The sequence below is a fragment of the Oncorhynchus masou genome, chromosome 13 (genome assembly GCF_036934945.1).
Source record: "Oncorhynchus masou masou isolate Uvic2021 chromosome 13, UVic_Omas_1.1, whole genome shotgun sequence".
Classification (NCBI taxonomy): Eukaryota; Metazoa; Chordata; class Actinopteri; order Salmoniformes; family Salmonidae; genus Oncorhynchus; species Oncorhynchus masou.
The window spans coordinates 18778423-18804319 of record NC_088224.1 but is presented as its reverse complement, the minus strand read 5'-3'; the positions used below and the strand labels follow the sequence as shown (position 1 = coordinate 18804319).

Sequence of the window (25897 nt, the reverse complement as noted above, 5' to 3'; positions counted from 1 at the left end):
GTTAACGTCCATCTTCCAGCATTCCTGAGGAAGGAGCCAAAGATGCCCTCATACCAGCAGGGGAGGACATTGTAAACTATCTGCTGAGGTTTGAGCGCATGGCTAAGACGTGGCAGTGGCCTGAGGTAGAGTGGGCCTGCAGGCTTGTCCCATTGCTCACGGGCAAGGCCTTAGAGGCTTACACAGCAATGGATGAGGGGCTGTCCAATGTCTACAAGGGCTTGAAGGAAGCGCTGCTGGTGAAGTTTGACATCTCACCGGAAACCTACCGTCAACGCTTCAGAGCTGCATCAACGCCATCGGGTGAGTCGCCGACAGAGACGTACCACCGCCTCAAGGGTCTCTACCGACGATGGGTTCGACCGGGGAGAAGACACAGGACGAAATCGGGGAGGTCATCATCCTCGAGCAACTTCTACAGGTTCTACCACACGACATTCGAACCTGGGTCCGAGAGCACGAGCCCAAGGACGGGCTTATGGCGGCCAAGCTTGCACTGCAGTATCTTAATGCACGTAAAGGGGGCCCACCACAACCTGCAGCACCCGCTCCAAGGAGTCTCAGAGACACAAGGGACATCAGAAACGCCAGAGATGGTGGAGGTAACTCTGGGGGTTATGTGTCTGGGAGGGAGTAAGGGATCATGCAGTTCGCTCTGATGGGAGGGTCTGACCTGTTTTTACTGCCGGCAGCAGGGGCACAAAGCTTCAATGTGTCCGCTACGTAAATCCAAGCTCTCAGGTTACTGTTATGTACCCAGAGAGGGGGATGGTGTTCAGAATAGACAGACTCGGGAAGGGTCATGCTTGGTACCTGTAAAAGTGAATGGTAAAAGTCTTACTGCAATGATTGACACCGGCAGTTCCCTGTCATTGATCAGAAAAGATAATGTACCTGTTAATGACATTGATTATGGTCATCAGACACTGATCCAATGTGTCCATGGTGACCAGTCACAGCAGCCCACAGCTGAACTCACAGTTGAGATTCAGGGTCAGAAATACCTCCTCAAAGTTGGGGTAATGGAGAAGCTACCTTTTGAGATGATTTTGGGGAGGGATGTGCCTGTACTCTCTGATCTGTTGGGAAGTGTGGGGGGTCAGCTATATGGGCAGTCAGTTTGCCAGTCTGATAATAATAATATAATAATATATCCCATTTAGCAGACGCTTTTGTCCAAAGCGACTTACAAGTCGGCTGGGGCCACTACTGCATATGGGTGGCCCCAGTGGGAAACGAACCCACGACGCTTGGCGTTGCAAGCGCCATGCTCTACCGACTGAGCCACACAGGACCCAACTGATGTTCAGATGGCATGTTCAGTTGTCACTCGTGCCCAGGCCAAAGCTGGTTTACAACCTCTGCCTGACTTGTGTGATAGTCTGTGCGAGGGGGAACCAAAGGGCCCAGAAAGTCACGCCGCCAGCGGCGTCTTGAGAAGTATGTGGGAACCCCTGTACCTGTTGCTGATGTGTCTGGGTTAGAGGTGCAATGGGATGTTCCACAAAATTTTGCTACACTGCAGAAGTCTGACACAACCTTGAAATGTTTGTTTGACAAGGCCTTAGCTGGGGACAGTCAATCTTCATGTGGGGGGATTTACACAGTAGACAACCACATACTCTACCTTGGGTCAGAGGCAGATAGCAGGAAGTTGGTGGTGCCATCTACCTGTAGACCACTTGTTCTCAACCTTGCACATACAGTTCCATGGGCAGGCCATCTAGGGCAACATAAGACCTATCTTAGGCTAGGCTCCCGTTTCTTTTGGCCCTCCATGTATACTGATGTACAAAAATACTGCAAATCATGCTCCATGTGCCAGAAAACCAGTGCTGTCCGTAGGTCTGAACGGGCTCCTCTATGTTCACTGCCAGTCATCTCTACCCCATTCAAGAGAATTGCAATGGACATTGTTGGACCCTTGGAGAAGAGTAGTGCAGGTTACAAGTATATATTGGTGATCTGTGACTATGCCACCCGGTTCCCAGAAGCCTTCCCACTCCGTTCCATAACCACTCCAAAAATAATCAGTGCTCTTGTTCAGCTCTTCTCTCGTGTAGGAATCCCAGATGAAATCCTGTGCGGACCAAGGGACAAACTTCACCTCGCGACTGATGGTTCAACTCCACCGACAGCTGGGCATTAAAGGCTTGAGGACTACTCCCTACCATCCCCAAACGGATGGGCTCGTAGAGAGATTCAATCAAACGCTCAAGAACATGCTGAGGAAGTTTGTGGCTGACACTGGTAAAGACTGGGATAAGTGGTTACCCTTTCTGCTTTTTGCTTACAGGGAGGTGCCTCAGGCATCGACAGGTTTCTCGCCATTCGAACTCCTCTATGGATGGCCAGTGCAAGGACCACTGGACCTGCTGAAGAAGTGCTGGGAAGGTTCCCCAGTAGCTACCTCAGGACAGGGGATTGTCCAGTATGTCCTCCAGATGCGAGACAGGTTGGAACGGTACTGAGAGGAAGCTATAGCAAACCTTCAGCAAGCCCAGAAGGCCCAGAAGAGAGGCTATGACCAGCACGCTCGCCACAGAGAGTTTGAGCCAGGACAGAAAGTCCTGCTCCTCCTTCCCTCGTCTACCAGCAAGCTCCTTGCGCAATGGCAAGGACCGTACCTAATCGGGAGGAAGATGGGCCCAGTGACCTACGAGGTGCTGCACCCGGACAAGGGTAAGAAGAAGCAAACCTACCATGTGAACCTTCTCAAGGCCTGGGAGGAGAAAGAGGCACTCTCCAAAGGAAAGTCCTTTCTGGTCAGAGTAGAAGAGGATGAGTCGGATGGTGTCACAGAGGCATGGAAAGAACGAGCAGAAGTCATACTGGCTCACCTGGAAGAAGACAAGCAAGATGAGCTGAAGCAGCTGTTTGGCAAGTATCCGGCCCTCTTCAGTCAGAGACCAGGAAGAACCAAAGTCCTAGAACACGTCATTCGTTTGAAACCTGGCCAGAGCCCTGTCCGCCAGCATCCTTACCGTGTGCCTGAGAGGCTGGTGGTAGCCCTCAAGGAAGAGGTCCACACCATGATGGAGATGGATGTTGTCGAGCCATCTTCAAGTGAATGGAGCAGCCCTATTGTCATTGTCCCAAAGAAGGATGGCTCTTTGCGCGTCTGCATGGACTTCCGTAAGGTGAATGCCATCTCCCAGTTTGATGCCTATCCCATGCCCCGCATTGACGACTTACTGGAGAGAATAGGTAGAGCTCATTACATCACCACATTGGATCTCTGCAAAGGGTACTGGCAGGTGCCCCTGGATGAACAATCCAAGGCCTACACTGCATTCCGGACGCCAATGGGCCTGTTCCAGTTCAAGGTCATGCCGTTTGGCCTTCATGGGGCCCCTGCGACTTTCCAGAGGCTGATGGACAAGGTCCTCCAGGACTGTGACGATTACTGTGCTGCTTACTTGGACGACGTGGTGATCTACAGCCACTCCTGGGAGGAGCACATACAGCATCTTAGCAGAGTACTGGGGAAGATCCATGAAGCAGGCCTCACGCTTAACCTCCTGAAGTGTGAGTGGGCGAAACAGGAGACAAAATACCTGGGTTACCAGCTGGGTAAGGGTGAAGTTCGGCCTCAGGTGGAGAAAGTGGAGTCCATCTGGAATAGCCCTCAACCCAGAACCAAGACACAGGTGAAGTCCTTCCTAGGTCTGGCAGGGTGGTACCAGAGATTCATTCCACAGTTTTCGACCATCGCTGTCCCTCTGACCAACCTCACTTCGAAGGGGGCCAGCAACCCTGTGAAGTGGACTGAGGAGTGTGAGGAAGCCTTCATGACACACTGAAAAAACGACTGTGCTCATTCCCTGTTCTCCAGACCCCTGATTTTCAGAAGAGATTTCTCGTGCAGGTGGACGCTTCGACTGTAGGAATTGGAGCTGTACTGGCCCAAGAGGAGCCAGGAGAAGAGCTTCCTGTGCTGTACCTGAGTCGGAAGCTGTTGCCCAGGGAAACCAGGTATTCTACAATCGAAAAGGAGTGCCTGGCTATAAAGTGGGCCCTAGATAGCCTCCGTTACTACCTTCTTGGGAGGGAATTTGACCTGCACACGGACCACAGAGCACTGACCTGGATCCAGACCATGAAGGACCGGAATTCTCGTGTGACCAGGTGGTATCTGGAGCTCCAGCCCTTCAGGTTCTGTGTCCGTCACAAGGCAGGAAAAGAGAATGTTACTGCGGACTACCTATCAAGGCTCCCGAACATGGTCGCTTCAGGAGAGGAGGAAGGTAATGTGACGTAGAAGTCCGTCACTGGCCACGGGCAGCATTTGGGTCATTAACGCACACACATATTCATCACTCCTCCCTGCACCATTATAAGATAAGTTAACAATGTGGGTCGACACACAAATTAACTTCTGTCTTGGTGCATGCATTTCACACTTGTCAATGTTCATATTTGAGAGATACAATAATTATTATACTTATCAATGTTGTGGATGAGCGCATTGTTTGTTTGTTCTGTTCCTCTCTCTCCTTCTCTGTAGCTTCCGGGTATGCTGGAAAAGGACCCGAGCTAAGGGAATTGGGTTGGCTTTATAGTGCCTGTCCCAAATGGCTCATTAATGCATATGGGCATATTGAAAGATATTGTCAGTAGTGATGTAATGTTGTAAATGTTATGTTGTGATATTGTTTAAAACCGTGTTGCAATGTATATACTTTAGTATGTTTAGTTCATGGAAAATGTAGGTTTCTATTGTTAATTGATTAATTAATTAGGGTTAATTGTTCTGAGGGGAGGGCTAGCCCTACAAAAGGAGCCTCTCTTTCAGTCATGGAAAGGCAGTTTGGATTGAGCTGTGGATGGGGCAGCATTGTTTTGAAGCTGTCCCATAAGGTAGACGTTGATGGCAGTACTGTTGTTTTTTTGTTCCGGAATTCACTTGTAAATAAACACCTTTGCACAGAAGAACTTTTGCGGTTCCGCCATCTTTTTATTTTGATAGAAGTTAGGTTATCCAGTTTAGCCTTCTGGCCTACTCTACGTGACAGGCACCCTATTCCCTATATAGTGCACTACGTTTGACAAAAGCCCATAGATCCCCATAGGCCCTGGTCAAAAGTAGTGCACTATATAGGGAATAGGGGGCCATTTAGGTTGTAACAATTTGGGTTGTAACAAAACTGTTAATAACTGTGACTGACCCTGTGCTAAACGTCCACACTCAAACTAGTGCACTGATTGGATCGATCAGTTAATTGATGAGGAAATTAGTTGATTTCTTGACCACATTAGTCGATTTTTAGTGAGTACTAGGATGCACTGTTATATAGACACATCCTCAGTCCTCTGCCAGTCTGTGTGTGTGTGTGTGTGTGTGTGTTCATCCTTGGCTTTTTGTTAATTAAATTGCTAGCATGACACTGATTGGCCACTTGGATTTCCATGTCTTTATCTGTAGTTGATTACAGTAAGGGCATCCTGATCAATAAAATGAACGCATTTTCCATATCCTGTTTTTGAATGGTACAGTGCAGGTAGAACCAGTGTTATTTAGTGAGGTGAAACTATCAACAAATTAAAACAAGAAAGAAAGAAACCCTGAGAATGAGGTCTGAGTGGAAGGTGGTTAAAGAATCAACATGGATTTGAACATTTATTGTCAATTGATCTTGGAAACATCACAAAAGCCTTGATGTTTATGATCTAATGATCATTTTTCCAGGTGAGACTGTTTGATTATCTATTATCCATAGTGCAATTATATCATTATCTGTGTGGAATGGAATACCTCATTAAACTAAGTGTGTTAGCTAACTGTTCGTCCTCTTCTCCAGTTTGGTCAATTATTTGGTAGGCTGTTTGGTAGGTTGCTTACTGCATAGGGAGGTGGTTGGTTTGGTGGATGGTAGGCTGGCTGGTTTGGTGGATGGTCTTCCTCTTGATGATGATGCCTTCTGTTTGACTGCCATTTTCTCAGCCTTTATCTGAAACAGAAACTATGATTATGGCATTCAGGTTTCCAGTCATTCATTTACATGTCATGTCACGTGCTCATTTGAGTACCACATTCACACATAAATATACACTACAAAGTATGTGGACACCTGCTCATCGAACATTCATTCCAAAATCATGGGCATTAATATGGAGTCGGCCCCCCTTTGCTGCTAAAACAGCCTCCAGTCTTCTGGGGAGGCGTTCCACTAGATGTTGGAACATTGCTGTGGGGACTTGTTTACATTCAGCCACAAGAGTATTAGTGAGGTCGGACACTGACGTTGGGGGATTAGGCCTGGCTCACAGTCGGTGTTCCAATTCATCCCAAAGATGTTCAATAGGGTTGAGGTCGGGGCTCTGTTCAGGCCAGTCAAGTTCTTCCACAATGATCTCAACAAACCATTCTGTATGGACCTCGCTTTGTGCACAGGGGCATTGTCAAGCTAAAACAGGAAAGGGCCTTCCCCAAACTGTGACCACAAAATAAAATTGTCTAGAATGTCATTGTATGCTGTAGCATTAAGATTTCCCTTTACTGGAACTAAGGGGCCTAGCCCGAACTGAATAACAGCCCCTGACCATTATTCCTCCTCCATCAAACATTTGGCACTATGCATTGGAAAGGTAGTGTTCTCCTGGCATCCGCCAAATCCAGAATCGTCCATCAGACTGCCAGACGGTGAAGCTTGAGTCATCACTCCGGAGAAGGAGTTTCCACTTCTCCAAAGTCCACGAGCTTTACACTACTCCAGACAAAGCTTTGCATTGCGCATGGTGATCTTAGGCTTCTGTGCTGCTGCTCGACCATGGAAACCCATTTCATGAATCTCATGACGAACAGTTCTTGTGCTAACTTTGCTTCCAGAAGAAGTTTGGAACTCTGTAGTGAGTGCTGTAACCGGGGACAGACGATTTTTAGCCCTACGTGCTTTAGCACTTGGCGGCCCTGTTACATGAGCTTGTGTGGCCTACCACTTCGGGGCTGAGTCGTTGGTGCTCCTAGATGTTTCCACTTCACAATAACAGTGCTTATAGTTGATGATGTAGAGGTTAATCCAGGCCCTGCAGTGTTTACCCCCACTCCCATCCCCCAGACTCTCTCATTTGTTGACTTCTGCAACCGTAAAAGCCTTGGTTTCATGCATGTTAACATTAGAAGCCTCCTCCCTAAGTTTGTTTTATTCACTGCCCTAGCACACTCCACCAATCCGGATGTCCTAGCCGTGTCTGAATCCTGGCTTAGGAAGACCACCAAAAACCTTGAAATTTCCATTCCTAACTATAACATTTTCCGACAAGATAGAACTGCCAAAGGGGGCGGTGTTGCAATTTACTGCAAAGATAACCAGCAGGGTTCTGCCTTACTATCCAGGTCTGTAACCAAACAATTTGAGCTTCTACTTCTAAAAATGTACCTTTCCAGAAACAAGTCTCTCACCGTTGCCGCTTGCTATAGACCTCCCTCTGCCCCCAGCTGAGGGTGGTTTGATTTGATTGCCCCCCAACTATCTTCTGAGCTCGTGCTGCTAGGTGACCTAAACTGGGACATGCTTAACACCCCGGCCATCCTACAATCTAAGCTTGATGCCCTCAATCTCACACAACTTGGGGCCTAGCCACAATGAACCTACCAGATATAACCCCAAATCCCTAAACACGGGCACCCTCATAGATATCATCCTAACTAACTCACCATCCAAATACACCTCTGCTGTTTTCAACCAAGATCTCAGCGATCACTGCCTCATTGCCTGCATCCGTAATGGGTCTGCGAGCAAACGACCACCCCTCATCACTGTCAAACGCTCCCTAAAACACTTCTGCGAGCAGGCCTTTCTAATCGACCTGGCCGGGGTATCCTGGAACAACATTGACCTCATCCCGACAGTAGAGGATGCCTGGTTATTCTTTAAAAGTGCCTTCCTCACCATCTTAAATAGGCATGCCCCGTTAAAAAAATGTAGAACCAGGAATAGATATAGCCCTTGGTTCACTCCAGACCTGTCTGCCCTTGACCAGCACAAAAACATCCTGTGGCGTTCTGCATTAGCATCGAATAGCCCCCGTGATATGCAACTTTTCAGGGAAGTTAGGAACCAATATACACAGGCAGTTAGGAAAGCTAAGGCTAGCTTTTTTAAACAGAAATTTGCATCCTGCAGTACAAACTCAAAAAAGTTCTGGGACACTGTAAAGTCCATGGAGAATAAGAGCACCTCCTCCCAGCTGCCCACTGCTCTGAGGCTAGGAAATACTGTTACAACCGACAAATCCACTATAATTGAGAATTTCAATAAGCATTTCTCTATGGCTGGCCATGCTTTCCACCTGGCTACCCCTACCCCGGTCAACTGCCCGGCACCCTCCACAGCAACCCGCCCAAGCCCCCACCATTTCTCCTTCACCCATATCCAGATAGCTGATGTTCTGAAATAGCTGCAAAATCTGGACCCCTACAAATCAGCCGGGCTAGACAATCTGGACCCTCTCTTTCTTAAATTACCTGCCGAAATTGTTGCAACCCCTATTACTAGCCTGTTCAACCTCTCTTTTGTATCGTCTGAGATCCCCAAAGATTGGAAAGCTGCAATCGGTCATCCCCCTCTTCAAAGGGGGAGACACTCTAGACCCAAACTGCTACAGACCTATATATATCCTACCCTGCATCTCTAAGGTCTTCGAAAGCCAAGTTAACAAACAGATTACTGACCATTTTGAATCACATCGTACCTTCTCCGCTATGCAATCTGGTTTCCGAGCTGGTCATGGGTGCACCTCAGCCACGCTCAAGGTCCTTAACGATATCATAACCGCCATCGATAAGAGACATTACTGTGCAGCTGTATTCATCGACCTGGCCAAGGATTTCGACTCTGTCAATCACCACATTCTTATTGGCAGACTCAACAGCCTTGATTTCTCAAATGATTGCCTCGCCTGGTTCACCAACTACTTCTCTGATAGAGCTCAGTGTGTCAAATCGGACGGCCTGTTGTCCGGACCTCTGGCAGTCTCTATGGGGGTGCCACAGGGTTCAATTCTCGGGCCGACTCTCTTCTATGTATATCAATGATGTCGCTCTTGCTGCTGGTGATTCTCTAATCCACCTCTACGCAGACGACAACATTCTATATACTACTGAACCTTCTTTGGACACTGTGTTAACTAACCTCCAGACGAGCTTCAATGCCATACAACTCTCCTTCCGTGGCCTCCAACTGCTCTTAAACGCAAATAAAACTAAATGCATGCTATTCAACCGATCATTGCCCGCACCTGCCAGCCCATCCAGCATCACTACTCTGGACGGCTCTGACTTAGAATACGTGGATAACTACAAATACCTAGGTGTCTGGCTAGACTGTAAACTCTCCTTCCAGATTCACATTAAGCATCTCTAATCAAAAAATTAAATCTAGAGGGTATAGGAGGGACGCCATGTGCGACTGACGTGTTTTCCGTTTGCTCCCGTGGTATTCTTAAAGTTTATGTGAATTTTGCAGCAGAACCGTATTTATTTTCAAATATTAATTTGGTGATCCCTTTCCGTAAAAACAAAGACTACTTTGCTTCCGAATGTCAGCATGTCGACCAAACATAAGGCCAAAAGCATGACTTTGAGAAAACCCGGCTTACAAGACCCGCTCTCATCACCGCCCTCTCCTGAGTCTGAGGGCCCGGGGACGCACACTGTACCCAGGGGTGCGGCTTGGCCTGGCGGCGCTGAAATTAGCATTCTCGAGGCCATCAAACTACTGCGCTCTTAGATAGTTGAAATGAAAACACAGGTGGTTGCTACGATTGAGGCCAGAATACAGGAGGTTTCTGATACTTTAAAAGCAGATTTAACCATCCTGCGGAACGATACTGTGCCAGCAATCACATTACTCAAAACAACAACTGCGTCACACACTACAACGATTGCAGCACTGGAGACCTCCGCTACTAATGTCTCCGACTTAACTACATCCCTGGAGGCTGAAGTTAAACGCCTAGCTGCGGATTTGAAAAAGGTGAAGGAGAGCTGTGTGAGTTTAAAGGGATTCTCTTGCCGCAATAATCTGAGACTTGTATCGGTCCCAGAGTCAGCGGAAATGCATCGCGCCACGGATTTCGTTTCAGGACTGCTGAAGGATGTTCTTGCCTTAGATGAAAAGCCCCTGATTGATCGAGCCCACCGGTCGCTGCGCCCAAAGCCCCGGGATGGGGAGAGGCCCTGTGACATAATTCCCTCGAGTGCACTTTTTTCATGAGAAGATGGAGATCCTCTGACGAGCCCGCAATACCACTCTGAGCTTTCAAGGACAGAGCTTCTCCATCTACCAGGACTACTCCCCCACTGTTTCCAGGCAGCGCGCAACTTTCGGACAGGCCAAACGAGTACTTCGGGACCATCCAAGTGTGAAGTATGGACTGCGATTCCCGGCCCGTTTATGGATATCTCATGAGGGTAAAGACTACACATTTGAATCTCCGGATGAGGCTATGGTTCACATTTAACGTCACATCAAGAAGTTTTGAACATGCTCACAGTTCAGCAACTGTTGCTTGCGAACTGTGGATAGTAAGTAACCCACCTGTGTTACAATTATGCTTAGATATAACAGGCTAGTCTTGTATAGTTGGCGAAACTATTCAGGCTTATTTGATGTGATCTAATGTTTTGATCATCTAGTGTGCGTGCCTTACAAGCATTCAGTCATTTTAATGTAATTGTATTGAGGTTTTACTTAACTCCTGTGTTTCTAGGCTGTCTCCCTCACCTATTTAGTTTGTTTACACATTGTCTCAGTGACTCAAAATATTTTTGTTATTTGTTTACTGCATCCGTTTGCATTGACCCAGTAAACAGTAAATGTCTCCCGAGGCTACACGGTTTTTGGGGTCTCACTTTAATTTTAAAAGTTTTGAGCGTCATTTATGCCCAGCAAACGTTCAACGTTGCGCACATGTAGCTTTTTGGTATTGGTTGTAAGCTGTCTCAGCGTCAACTAGACTACTATTATAATTACTATTATTTTTGATTGTCTTACTACGATTTCCTTACTTCAAATTAGATTGTTGGCTGAGAGCCTTTATACATTTTATTTATTTTCTCTCTCAATGCCTGTTATAAGACTGGGAATACAATTATATACATCTACAAGTGGTGCTTTTGTCATTCCATTTGCACAAGGGATTCGCCTTTTTTTTATTTGAAAAAAATACATACAAATCTTTTTTTTTGCTGCTTGATCCACTAACAAAACGCGACTTTAAAGAGCGGGACTGTGGGTTTAGGTTTAAGACCGCACTCTCACAGACATACTGTGCGAAGAGAACTTCTATTTAGGCTTGTACCTCGTTTGGGGAGGTATTGTCTGGGATGGGGGGGGAAGTTGAATTGTTCAGTTCTAATGTTGTCATTCTCTCTTTTTAGTTATTTTTTTCTGTTTTTTTTCTGTACTTTTTCCAAACATTTACCACCGTACATTATTACTCTGAGACAAGTTATTCTGGGGGTTTTGGGCGCTCATCGCTTTTCCATTCTATGCTCTAATGACAGGGTTGAATAACGGGAATGCCCAGAGGGGCCGAAATAATGAGATCAAGTACATTTCATGGAACACCAAAGGGGTTAACAACCCGGTGAAGCGTAAGAGGGTGTTGACACACTTAAAGGGTTTGAATGCAAATATTGCATTTCTACAAGAGACTCACTTGAGGACTGGTGAGCATTTTAGGATGCGTAAGGACTGGGTTGGTCAAGTGTTCCACTCAAACTTTCATAGTAAATCAAGAGGTGCTGCTATTCTGGTTGATAAAGCTACTCCCTTTGTAGCTTCCGAGGTTATTGCTGATCCTAAGGGACGATACGTCATAGTAACCGGTGAACTGTTTTCTACCCCTCTTGTTTTGGCTAGTGTTTATGCTCCCAATTGGGATGACACAAGTTTCATTTCTTCCTTTCTGTCTGCTATTCTCAATTTAGATTCTCATTTGTTGATTTTAGGGGGGGTTTTCAACTATAAAATGTCCCCAGTTCTTGACAAGTCCTCACAACCAAATACAGGCCCATCTAAATGTGCCCTATTTATTCAATCCTTTCTTCAGAAATATGCTATGTTTGAGGCCTGGCGTTTCCTACATCCTACAGATAGACAGTATTCCTTTTATTCTCATGTTCATCAAACATACTCCCGGATTGATTACTTATTTTTGGACAAAAAACTTCTGCCTAACCTTCGGCAGTGTACTTACGAGAGTATTGTTATCTCTGACCATTCACCATTAGTGCTTGAACTAGAGTTTCCCCAGCGACCTCCTATGTGTTATCAATGGCGTCTCAACCCCATTTTACTCTCAGATAAGGAGTTTGTCAATTTCATTTCTTCTGAAATCACCTTATTCCGAGAAACTAATTCAACACCAGGTATGTCCTGCTCTACCATATGGGAGTCTCTCAAAGCATACCTACGTGGCCAAATTATTTCTTATACAGCCAACCAAAACAGAGTTCGCTCCCAGCGACTTCGGGACCTGAGCGAGTCCATAGCCACATTGGATGAGAAATATGCTGATCTGATCTGCATAAAGAGCGCCAACTACTCCAATCTGAATTTGATGAGCTTTCTACCAGGCAAGCTGAACAGTTACTCTTGCGAGCTCGATACAAAGTCTATGAACAAGGTGACAAGGCCAGTAAACTCCTTGCGCATCAGATCAGTAAATCTGAGGCCTCATGTTTAATCCCACAAATAAGGACCCCGTCTGGTGCCACCACAGTTATACATAAAGAGATCAATGATCAATTTAAACAATTTTACTCTGTGCTATACACCTCTGAATCCCCTCGAGACCCTTTGCTGATTGACTCCTTCTTTAATGGCTTGAATATGCCTTCAACTGATACAGACTCCCATGACTGTCTAAAAGAAGAATTTACGCTTGAGGAGATTGCAACAGCAGTGTCCGCAATGAAAAGTGGTAAATCACCGGATCCGGACGGTTTTCCAACCTAATTTTACAGGACGTTTTCTGGTCTGCTTTGCCCATTCTTGTCTCGACTATTTGCAGAGTGCCTTAATACTTCAAAGCTACGCCTAGTCTTTATCAGGCTTCAATTTCATTACTACTAAAGAAAAACAAAGACCCCCTGGAATGTGGATCCTATCGCCCAATCTCGCTTTTAAACTGTGATTACAAAATCCTAGCTAAGCTTCTAGCCATCCGTATGGAAGGCTTGCTGCACCAAGTAATACACTCTGACCAGACTGGCTTTGTGAGAAATAGGCATTTATTTTTCAATATTAGGCGCCTTATGAATATACTGTACTCCCCAGCGTCGGAGAACCCGGAGGTGGTGGTCTCACTTGATGCCAAAAAAGCGTTTGACCGCGTTGAGTGGGATTACCTAACAGCTGCCCTTTATAGATTTGGCTTTGGCCCCAAATTCATTGCGTGGATAAAGATTATTTATTTTTCCCCCATGGCTTCGGTACGGACTAATAACTTGTCCTCTGACTATTTTCCCTTGCACCGCGGATCCAGACAGGGTTGTCCACTCTCCCCCTTGTTGTTTGCTTTGGCAATCGAGCCTCTCGCCATTGCACTACGCTCTAATGATGCCATTCAAGGTATAATCAGGGCGGGCTGGGAGCAAAAAGTCTCGCTATATGCTGACGACCTCCTTTTGTTTATCTCCAACCCCGATACCTCATTGCCACGTGCCCTATCTGTTTTTAAAAAGTTTGTATCAATCTCAGGGTACAAGCTGAATCTAGGCAAGAGTGAGCTTTTTCCGGTAAACAAGGCTGCTTTAAAGTGCTCTTTTACAAGTTCTCAGTTTAGGTTTGTCCGGGATCAATTCACCTACTTAGGAGTAAAAGTGACAAGGAAATATTCAAATTTGTTTCAGGAAAACTTTGTTGTTCTAGCAGACAGCTTGAAACAATCTTTTACTTTTTGGAATTCGCTACCCCTTTCTCTTAAGGATTAATGTCATTAAAATGAATGTGTTGCCCAAATTTTTATATTTATTTCAATGTTTACCCATTTTTATTCCAAAATAATTTTTTATTTCACTGGATTAAACATTAATGTATTTTATTTGGGATGGCAAGGTACCACGGATTGGTAGAAAACATTTACACAAGCCTAGGTGTCACGAATCCCGCTTCCTGAGTCTGTGTTTGCCTGTGTTTCTGTCCTGGAGTGTGTTTCCGGTGTCCTGGAACGCACCCTGTCTGGTTGCCGGGCGAATTAGCTTGTTGGGCATCGATGTTCACCCGCACCTGTATCCCATCAGTAATCTGCACACCTGTCCTGATCATCACCTCTCCCCTTCAAAAGCTCTGACCTGACATCCATTCCCTGCCGGATCGTTAGCCATGAAGAGTATGTTGTGCCCACGAACCAGCCTCCAGTTTATAGAGTTTGTTTTGTTTTATTGTTTTGTACGTCTTGCTTGCCTTTAACTTACCGCCGTTTGTTTTGTCTACAGCCATTCACCCGGAACCCATACCCCATCCCTGTCTGCTCGTCGCCAGTGTGTTGTTATCCATTGGATCTGCCTATCCACTCCCATCAACCCACCTCCGCTGCCCGCTCCTCCACCCGGAACTATCTACCTCCACGTTCTCATTGATTAATAAATACTCACCATCTTTATACTCACCTTGTCCTGGTCTGCTTCTGGGTCCAATTCTGGTAAACCCTGACACTAGGTCATTGGGGGGTTTAGCTCTACCAAATTTTCAGACATACTACTGGGCTACAAATTTCAGAGCCATTCTGTACTGGCTGCAGACTGATCCTACTGGCCCTAGACCACTCTGGGTCCAGATGGAGTCTGAATCGTGTAAACCTGCAGCACTTTCCTCTGTGTTGTGCTTGTCGCTCCCAGTGTCCCTAGGGAAAAGGTGTGTCAACCCAATTGTAAAGCAGTCTCTTAAAATTTGGAATCAGTTCCGTTTAGCCTTTAGCCTCCGAGGCTTTTCTCTATCAGGCCCAATCAATCAGAACATTTTATTTCCTCCATCTATGAATGATGGGGCTTTTGGCATTTGGCACTCACTAGGCCTCTCCTCGTTAGCCCAATTATTCTTTGATGATACATTTGCCTCTTTTTCTCAGCTGCAGGAAAAGTTCAATCTCCCCCAATCCCACTTTTTCCGCTATCTCCAGACTAGAAACTTTGTCAGAGCTAACACACCTGGATTTCCCAATAGGCCTGCGAATACAGCTATAGAGAGCATCTTGGAGTTGAACAAGCTTCCTAGGGGCGCAATTTCAGATGTATATGCAATCATTCATGACTTACAGAACCCTTCTTTGGTGCCTTTAAAGACTCGATGGGGAAAGGATTTGGGGAGGAACTTGGGGAAGATGCCTGGGAATCTGTGCTGCACAGGGTGCACTCGTCCTCTTTTAGCACTAGACACAGCCTCATTCAATTCAAGGTGGTTCACCGTATCCACTGGTCGGGGGCCAAACTTGGAAGAATATTCTCCGATTTTGATCCTACCTGTGTGAGATGTAAAGTGGAACCAGCCACACTGTTGCATATGTTTTGGGGCTGTCATAAACTGTCAGGTTTCTGGGAATTAATATTTAAATGTTTCTCTGATATATATGACACTGTTATAGATCCGTCTCCCCTTACAGCCCTTTTTGGAGTACTGCCCATAGGTACCCCCCTATCAAGAATCCAGTCGGACACTGTTGCTTATACAACTCTTTTAGCTAGACGGCTAATACTACAGAACTGGAAGATGGCAGCTCCCCCATCTTATAAATATTGGGTGAGAGATGTGTTGTGCTCTCTGAAACTCGAAAAAATTCAATTCAATTCACGTGGGAACCCCAAACTGTTTAATGAGGCTTGGGATCCATTCCGGTCTTACTTTAAACAGTCCATCCTCTGATGGCATTCCAATTAAAACTAAAATAAGTCTGTATTTGACCCCCCTGTGACTTAAGGGTTGGAGGAGCTTCTCTCTGTGTTTTTGCTGGGGGGAGGCATTAAGGTCCATATGCTTATTGATTGTGATCCGCGGATGCGTTGTTCATCTTGCCCGGGCAGAGACTGAAGTGTGAGCTTGTTTTTCCCAGTTATTTTTTTACATTTTGTTCACGCCTACATGAATAATCATTCTATTTTTATTTTATTTTAAAAGCATTGTAAACTTTATTTTTGGTCCAGTGGATGGTCGGTCTGTGGCCATGACTGTCTGTGAGTAGTTGCGTTTCTCCATCCTTATCCCTTGACTGTTTACAGGAACAATGGTGAGGTGTTTGCTCTGTCCCTGTACTATAGATTGCCCTTTAACCTCTGTAGACTTCTGCCTGGTGTGTTTAACTTGTCTAAAGTATGGTATCTTTAAAGCTATTTTTTTTATTTGTATTTATATTTGTATTTTTTTTTCTAGTTGAGTATATTATTTATATTGCTTTGTCTTGTCTGTATGTGTGTATGTGTGTGTAAAAGTTAATAAACAGTTTTTTTAAATGGTTTTTAATTACATCTAGAATCGGCTTCCTATTTCGCAACAAAGCTTCCTTTACTCATGCTGCCAAACATACCCTCGTAAAACTGACCATTCTACCGATCCTTGACTTCGGCGATGTCATCTATAAAATAGCCTCCAACACTCAGCAAACTGGATGTAGTCTATCACAGTGCCATCCATTTTGTCACCAAAGCCCCATTTACTACCCACCACTGCGACCTGTATGCTCTCGTTGGCTGCCCCTCGCTTCATACTCGTCGCCAAACCCACTGGCTCCAGGTCATCTACAAGTCTCTGCTAGGTAAAGCCCCGCCTTATCTCAGATCACCATAGCAGCACCCACTCGTAGCACACGCTCCAGCAGGTATATCTCACTGGTCACCCCCAAAGCCAATTCCTCCTGAAGCTGGAGATTCCCATCTCCCTCACTAACTTTAAGAACCAGCTGTCAGAGCAGCTCACAGATCACTGCACCTGTTCATAGCCCATCTGTATACAGCCCATCTATCTACCTCTTTCCTATACTGTATTTATTTATTTTGCTCCTTTTGCACCACAGTATCTCTACTTGCACATCTACCATTCCCGTGTTTAAATGCCATATTGTAATTACTTCGCAACCATGTCCTATTTATTGCCTTAACTCCCTTATTTGACCTTATTTGCACTCACTGTATATAGACTTTGTTTTCTTTTTTTCTACTGTATTATTAACTGTATGTTTTGTTCATTCCATGTGTAACTCTGTGTTTTTGTATGTGTCGAACTGCTATGCTTTATCTTGGCCAGGTTGCAGTTGCAAATGAGAACTTGTTCTCAACTAGCTTACCTGGTTAAATAAAAGTGAAATTATTTTTTTACAAAAAAATAGTTGACCGGGGCAGCTCTAGCAGGGCAGAAATTTGACAAACCGACCTGTGATGATGCCACATGGAAAGTCACTGAGCTCTTCAGTAACGCCATTCTACTGCCAATGTTTGTCTTTGGAGATTGCATGGCTGTGTGCTCGATTTTATGCACCTGTCAGCAATGGGTGTGGCTGAAATAGCCGAATCCACTAATTTGAAGGGGTGTCCACATACCTTTGTATATATTGTCTAGTGTATTTTATTGTAAGACCTTGATTAGTTCAACATCATAAGATATCCATTGTACAAAAAAAGGGGTGTCTGCAGTGAATATATTGTCAATGAATTGTTATCTTATTTGCTGCACTGGTTGCTCTACATTAAACTACATACAGTGCTGTCAGAAAGTATTCATACCCCTTGACTTATTCCACATTGTGTTACCGCCTGAAAGTATAGAAAACATTATAATAATATTCTCACCCATCTACACGCAACACCCCATAATCACAAAGTGAAAACATGTTTATACATTTTAGCAAATGTATTGAAAATGAAATACAGAAATATCTAATTTACATAAGTATTCACACCCCTGAGTCAATACTTTGTAGAAGCACCTTTGTAGGCGATTACAGCTATGAGTTGTCTTGCGTATGTATCAGCTCTGCACATCTGGATTTGGGAATTTTCTCTCATTCTTCCTTGCAGATTATGACAAGCTCTTTTAAGTTAGATAGGGAGCGGTGGTGAACAGCAATCTTCAAGTTTTTCAATGGTATTCATGCCTGGGCTTTGGCTGGGCCACTCAGTGATTTTCACATTCTTGTTCTGAAGCCATTCGTGTTGCTTTGGCTGTATGCTTGGGGTCATTGTCCTGTTGGAACATAAATCTCTGCACCAGTCTAAGGTTGTTTGCACTCTGAAGCAGGTTCTCATTAAGGATTTGCTTGTAATTTGGCACCATTCATTGTTTCCTCTATCCGTACCAGTCTCCCAGTCCCTGCCGCTGAAAAGCATCCCCATAGCAGGATGCTGCCACCAACATGCTTCACGTTTGGGCTGGTGTTAGACGGGTGATGAATTGTGCCTGTTTTCTCCAGACATAGCACTTTGCATTCAGGCCAAATAGTTACATTTTTGTCTTATCTTACATTTTCCTTGTGCTCTGTCTTTCACGTTATCAGTATAAAATACACCTGTCCACAACTTCAAACAGTCATACTCCAAACTCCACTATGGCCAAGACCAAAGAGCTGTCAAAGGACACCAGAAACAAAATTGTAGACCTGCACCAGGCTGGGAAGACTGCATCTGCAATAGGTAAGCAGCTTGGTTTGAAGAAATCAACTGTGGGAGCAATTATTAGGAAATGGAAGACATACAAGACCACTGATAATCTCCCTCGATCTGGGGCTCCATGCAAGATCTCACCCCGTGAGGTCAAAATAATCACAAGAAAGGTGAGCAAAAAAAAAACAGAACCACACGGGGGGACCTAGTGAATGACCTGCAGAGAGCTGGGACCAAAGTAACAAAGCCTACCATCAGTAACACACTACGCCGCCAGGGACTCAATCCTGCAGTGCCAGACGTGTCCACCTGCTTAAGCCAGTACATGTCCAGGCCCGTCTCAATTTTGCTAGAGACCATTTGGATGATCCAGAAGAAGATGGGAGAATGTCATATGGTCCGATGAAACCAAAATATAGCTTTTTGGTAAACACTCAACTCAACTCAATATTGAGTTGCATCCAAAGAACACCATACCTACTGTGAAGCATGGGGGTGGAAACATCATGCTTTGGGGCTGTTTTTCTGCAAAGGGACCAGGACGACTGATCCGTGTAAAGGAAAGAATGAATAGGGCCATGTATCGTGAGATTTTGAGTGAAAACCTCCTTCCATCAGCAAGGGCATTGAAGATGAAATGTGGCTGGGTCTTTCAGCATGACAATGATCCCAAACACACCGCCCGGGCAACGAAGTAGTGGCTTAGTAAGAAGCATTTCAAGGTCCTGGAGTGGCCTAGCCAGTCTCCAGATCTCAACCCCATAGAAAATCTTTGGATTTTGGGGCAATAGCCCCAAAACATCACTGCTCTAGAGGAGATCTGCATGGAGGAATGGGCCAAAATACCAGAAACAGTGTGTGAAAACCTTGTGAAGACTTACAGAGAACATTTGACCTCTGTCATTGCCAACAAAGGGTATATAACAAAGTATGGAGATAAACTTTTGTTATTGATCAAATACTTATTTTCCACCATAATTTGCAAATAAATTCATTAAAAAATCCTACAAATGTGATTTTTTGGATTTTTTTCCTCATTTTGTCTGTCATAGTTGAAGTGTACCTATGATGAAAATTACAGGCCTCTCATCTTTTTAAGTGGGAGAACTTGCACAACTGGTGGCTGACAAAATACTTTTTTGCCCCACTGTATATGCCTCATCACAATTCTATCTTGGTGATTTTCAGACAGTTTCTTGGACTTCATGTTATAGTTTCTGCTCTAACATGCACTTATTCTATGGTTTATTGGCAATTACACAATTTAATGTGCATCCCACCACCTACTATGTACCCAAAAAATGAAACACCCCCAAAAAAAAAAAAATAAAAAATAAATAAATATATATATATATATATAGTGACATACAGCAGGTCAGCCACCAGGGGGAGACTCGTCGAGGCCTGGTGACAGACGGAGTATACATCACGAGGTGATGACTCCATCTGCTGGACGAGCCAGGTCTCGACAAGATCACTGGCCAGGAATAATTGGGGCTGATTGCTCACCAGCTGTACAAGTCCCACAAAGCTGCCAGAAGGGCAGCACACAGGGGAGAGACTGGGGGAGGAAAGGACTCCCATATAGTTGCTGACGGTACCAGAGCCCAGAAGACGGTATCCCGGAGAGGGTCTCTTGGGGGAGACCTATTCTTTTCTTTTGGTCTATTATTTTAATAAACACCTTTGAAACTGAGCCTGAAATTAAGACTCTGTCCGTGTCTGATCTGTGTAAACGTTTTGACCCAACCTCCCTGGTCTGACACTATATATATAGTGCATATAAAGTCGAAGTTGGAAGTTTACATACACCTTAGCCAAATACATTTAAACTCAGTTTTTCACGATTCCTGACATTTAATCCTAGTTGAAATTCCCTACAATTTTTTTCTGATGTCTTGGCTGATTTCTTTTGATTTTCCCATGATGTCAAGCAAAGAGGCACTGAGTTTGAAGGTAGGCCTTGAAATACATCCACAGGTACACTTCGAATTGACTCAAATTATGTCAATTAGCCTATCAGAAGCTTCTAAAGCCATGACATCATTTTCTGGAATTTTCCAAACTGTTTAAAGTTAGTCGATTTAGTGTATGTAAACTTCTGATCCACTGGAATTGTGACGCAGGGAATTATAAGTGAAATAATCTGTCTGTAAACAGTTGTTGGAAAAATGTCTTGTGTCACGCACAAAGTCCAAAGCAACTTGCCAAATTATAGTTTGTTAACAAGAAATTTGTGGAGTGGTTGAAAAACGAGTTTTAATGACACCAACCTAAGTGTATGAAAACTTTCGACTTACACTGTGTATATACACTGCTCAAAAAAATAATGGGAACACTTAAACAACACAATGTAACTCCAAGTCAATCACACTTCTGTGAAATCAAACTGTCCACTTAGGAAGCAACACTGACAATACATTTCACATGCTGTTGTACAAATGGTATAGACAACAGGTGGAAATTATAGGCAATTAGCAAGACACCCCCAATAAAGGAGTGGTTCTGCAGGTGGTGACCACAGACCACTTCTCAGTTCCTATGCTTCCTGGCTGATGTTTTGGTCACTTTTGAATGCTGGCGGTGCTTTCACTCTAGTGGTAGCATGAGACGGAGTCTACAACCCACACAAGTGGCTCAGGTATTGCAGCTCATCCAGGATGGCACATCAATGCGAGTTGTGGCAAGAAGGTTTGCTGTGTCTGTCAGCGTAGTGTCCAGAGCATGGAGGCGCTACCAGGAGACAGGCCAGTACATCAGGAGACGTGGAGGAGGCCGTAGGAGGGCAACAACCCAGCAGCAGGACCGCTACCTCCGCCTTTGTGCAAGGAGGAGCAGGAGGAGCACTGCCAGAGCCCTGCAAAATGACCTCCAGCAGGCCACGAATGTGCATGTGTCTGCTCAAACGGTCAGAAACAGACTCCATGAGGGTGGTATGAGGGCCCGACGTCCACAGGTGGGGGTTGTGCTTTTACAGCCCAACACTGTGCAGGACGTTTGGCACTTGCCAGAGAACACCAAGTTTGGCAAATTCGCCACTGGTGCCCTGTGCTCTTCACAGATGAAAGCAGGTTCACACTGAGCACATGTGACAGACGTGACAGAGTCTGGAGACGCCGTGGAGAACATTCTGCTGCCTGCAACATCCTCCAGCATGACCGGTTTGGCGGTGGGTCAGTCATGGTGTGGGGTGGCATTTCTTTGGGGGGCGGCACAGCCCTCCATTTGCTCGCCAGAGGTAGCCTGACTGCCATTAGGTACCGAGATGAGATCCTCAGACCCCTTATGAGACCATATGCTGGTGCGGTTGGCCCTGGGTTCCTCCTAATGCAAGACAATGCTAGACCTCATGTGGCTGGAGTGTGTCAGCAGTTCCTGCAAGAGGAAGTCATTGAAGCTATGGACTGGCCCGCCTGTTCCCCAGACCTGAATCCAACTGAGTACATCTGGGACATCATGTCTCGCTCCATCCACAGACTGTCCAGGAGTTGGCGGATGCTTTAGTCCAGGTCTGGGAGGAGATCCCTCAGGAGACCATCCGCCACCTCATCAGGAGCATGCCCAGGCGTTGTAGGGAGGTCATACAGGCACGTGGAGGCCACACACACTACTGAGCCTCATTCTGACTTGTTTTAAGGACATTACATCAAAGTTGGATCAGCCTGTAATGTGGTTTTCCACTTTCATCTTGAGTGTGACTCCAAATCCAGACCTCCATGGGTTGATAAATTTGATTTCCATTTATAATTGTTGTGTAATTTCGTTGTCAGCACATTCAACTATGTAAAAAAAAAAGTATTTAATAAGAATATTTCATTCATTCAGATCTAGGATGTGTTATTTTAGTGTTCCCTTTATTTTTTTGAGTAGTGTATATCAAACAACTTCTGTTAAAAATAAATAAAAGATCTGATCCCTACACAGGCTCAAGGGGAACCTGAACTCAAGAGGAACCTGCAAGTCTTCTGAGTCCAAAAACCCGTTCTGCTGGAGACACAATATAGTCTAGTTTCTTCGACTTCTTTGAGACTTGTGCTGTACAGTTTATAACTGTGGCAATGAACACAACAAAATCCACCTTTTGTCTGGCAGAAAACACTTACTACAAGCAGTGATAGGTATATCCACTACCATCTCTTCAATGGCATCACTTGTTTCCTCAATTCTTTTGATCGCCTCCCCATAGGAGATTCAATTGACCGTTCTAACTTTTGCCAGCTCAATTTCCTTCACCTTTACTGGCCACTTCAGGAACTCAGGATCATGATCCCCACTACAATTGCAACACCGTCGTCCTTCTACACACCGTTCTTCAGTATACTCTGTCTGCACACAATTGAAACATGGCCAAATCCTTTACAATTCTTACACTGCAGTGGTTTGGGAATTAAAGCTCTTACAGTGTATCTTACATAACAAAGCTTCATGTGTCGGTAATTGCTCTTTATCAAAAAACAACAGGACTGACAGACTTTCTTTTTTCCCCCCATTCACACAGCGGGTCAGACGCCGGGCACCAACCACACCAGGAATTCTCTTCAGGTATTCAACCTGAACATCCGTCGTCACCATGAGATGACACCTTTGACGGGTGCTCTTCTCCGAAGTTCCAAACACAAAACTTCTGTTGTCCGGATTCTTTTGAGGCTCACTCCAATCGTCAGTCAGCTCGTCAGAAATACAAGTAATCAAAATAAGATCACTTCTGGTCACTCTGACAGACTCCACTTTTCCAAGCACATACTTCACCATTTTCAACACCTCCATCCTTACTCAACAACCGCATCCCAAAAAGAAGCGATTCATTACTATTTACACACGTGTCCTCCACTCCAATTGTATACAATTTCCTGTTTTGTTCCAGTTTTCAATATTACTGTTGTCCATTCAGAATATTTGTCTTCACATTTACTCGACACGCTGCGTAATTCGAACTCATCAAATTCCACCATCTTCCTTTCCCAAGGTCTTTCCGTAGCTCCTCCTTCACATGCACTGCCAACTGTGGGAACTTATATAGACAGGTGTGTTTCTTTCTAAATCAGGTCCAAACAATTGAATTGGCCACAGGTGGACTCCAAGTTGTAGTGACATCTCAACGATGATCAAAGGAAATTGGAGCTCAATTTGGAGTCCTATAGCAAAAGGGTGTATGACAGCAAAGGGGCTGATTGATTCTCTGCTAGACACTAATAACATACCCATCATATCTGGCCATATGCCCTCTCTGAATCATGGCATTGAACGCTTTAGCAGGATGCTTTTTCTTCACAACTGGCTACATGATAATTGCAGGGTGTAACTTTTGTTGATAAATTTGATACCTTTTGGAAACAAAACACATTTTATAAGGAGGAAGGGATCCACCTGAATAATTGGGGTTCCCGGATCCTTTCACAGCATTATATGGCTGCGTTGAGACAAGGACTTATCAATGACCCAAGCCCAGCTCAGTTAATCCCTACCATTGTGTTGTGGAGTTGTAATAATGCTTCAGCAAATGTACATTATCCCAGGTGCGTTGGTAGACACAATGTAAGTAACCTAATTTATGTCCCTCTAACTGCACTGAATGCCTCGGATAATCCTACAGCTATTGTTTGCAGTAATCATGTGCCTATGAACCAGAGTTATTAGAGCTTTGGGCCAGTAACCAAAAGGTTGCTGGATCAAATCCCCAAGCTGACAAGGTAAAAATAGGTTGTTCTGCCCCCAGAGGGGCAGTTAACCCACTGTTCCCCGGGCGCTGAATATGTGTATGTCGATTAAGGCAGCCCCCGGCACCTCTCTGATTCACATTTCAGTTGAAGGCATTCAGTTGTACAACTGACTAGGTATACCCTTTCCATAATGTTAGCACTGAGGCGGCGTTCCCTAGTAGGAAGTCCACTGTGTGCAGCTCACCCTGCACTAACACAAATAACATGAGCATGTCTAATGGCGGCGAGTGTACAACGAGAGGCTCTGCGTCTTCTCAGATTTTGCGAATTAGCAATAATTTACTTAATAGTTCTTAGTTTATTCACTTAATACAGCATGACGTACACTCTATATAGCCGATAAGAACTCCAGGATATTGGAACACAATGCACAAAGAGAGTCTTTGACAATTTACAACTTCCACTGGAGATCGCGAAGATGCCCCGGGAGACTGAAACATTAGCGAGAAGAAGTGCCCGGAGGCAATGTCGAGATCGTAAACAAAGGCAAGGGAAGCGGGGTGGCCTCCGGGCTAGGAAAAAGCCAACCCCATATCGGCTTTCACTCCCTAGCCTTTTCCTCGCTAAAGTTCAGTCACTGGCGAACAAAATGGACAAAATACGACTAAGAATCATCTCACAAAACGGGATTATGGATTGCAGCGTCATGATTTTCATGGATTTGTGGCTAAACAACAGCATATCTGATAAAGCTATTGTGCTAGAGGTGCGCGGGGTCTTCAGGGATGGTCGTAAGGCAGAGGACTCTGATAAGACCAGAGGAGGTGGTCTGTGCAATTATATGAACAAAGCATGGTGTACAGACAGCAACAAAACTGGGTGTCACTGCTCAAACAATCTGGAGTACCCGATGATTAGGTGCAGGCCTTTCTACTTGCCTCGGGAGCTTACATCCATTGTTGTTACTGCAGCCTATATACCTCCGGATGCTAATGCTAAACTAGCAATGAAGGAACTGCAGGTTACTATTAGCAAATTTGTTTTTCCCAAATTTCACCAAAATGTTTCCTGCCCCACTAGAGGACACAATACACTAGACCACGTGTATACAAACATTTCGGAGGCCTACAAAGCCATTCCCCTCCCCCACATTGGACAGTCTGCTCACCTTTCACTGTTCTTACTCCCCAAGTACTTACCCCTCATTAAACGCATGAAACCATCAGTGAGGACAATCAAAGTGTGGCCAGGGGGGTCAGACTCATTACTACAGCAGCAGTTTCAACACACAGATTGTTTGCCACTCAGGCCGCCCTTGACTCTCATACGGACATTGAAACATATGCTTCTTCCGTTCTGGATTACATCCACATCTGCATCAACAATGTCACCACCCATAAACTAATAAAGACCTTCCCAAACAGAAGCCTTGGATGAACAGAGCGGTCCGACTACTTCTAAAGGCACTGCGATGCGGAAGCCTACAGCTCATCCAGGGCCAACCTGAAAAAGGGCATCAAGATGGATAAACATGACCACAAACTGCGAATTGAGGAGCACTTCAACAACAACACCAACTCTCGACACATGTGGCAGGGCATCCAAGCCAGACTACTGGCCAAAAAACCCTACCCCCACAGCC

At 45.1% G+C, this 25897-nt stretch overlaps 1 protein-coding gene across 1 annotated transcript in view; it reads right to left on the bottom strand.

Moving 5' to 3' along the window:
- Window positions 1-5116: 5116 nt before the first annotated feature.
- Window positions 5117-25897, bottom strand: part of fam221a (family with sequence similarity 221 member A) — a 31341-nt gene continuing 10560 nt past the window's right edge. The window contains exon 8 of the mRNA XM_064983121.1: window positions 5117-5951. Within this exon, the coding sequence (XP_064839193.1) occupies window positions 5811-5951 (141 nt within the window). The 3' untranslated portion in view covers window positions 5117-5810. The remainder of the gene's footprint in view (window positions 5952-25897) is intronic.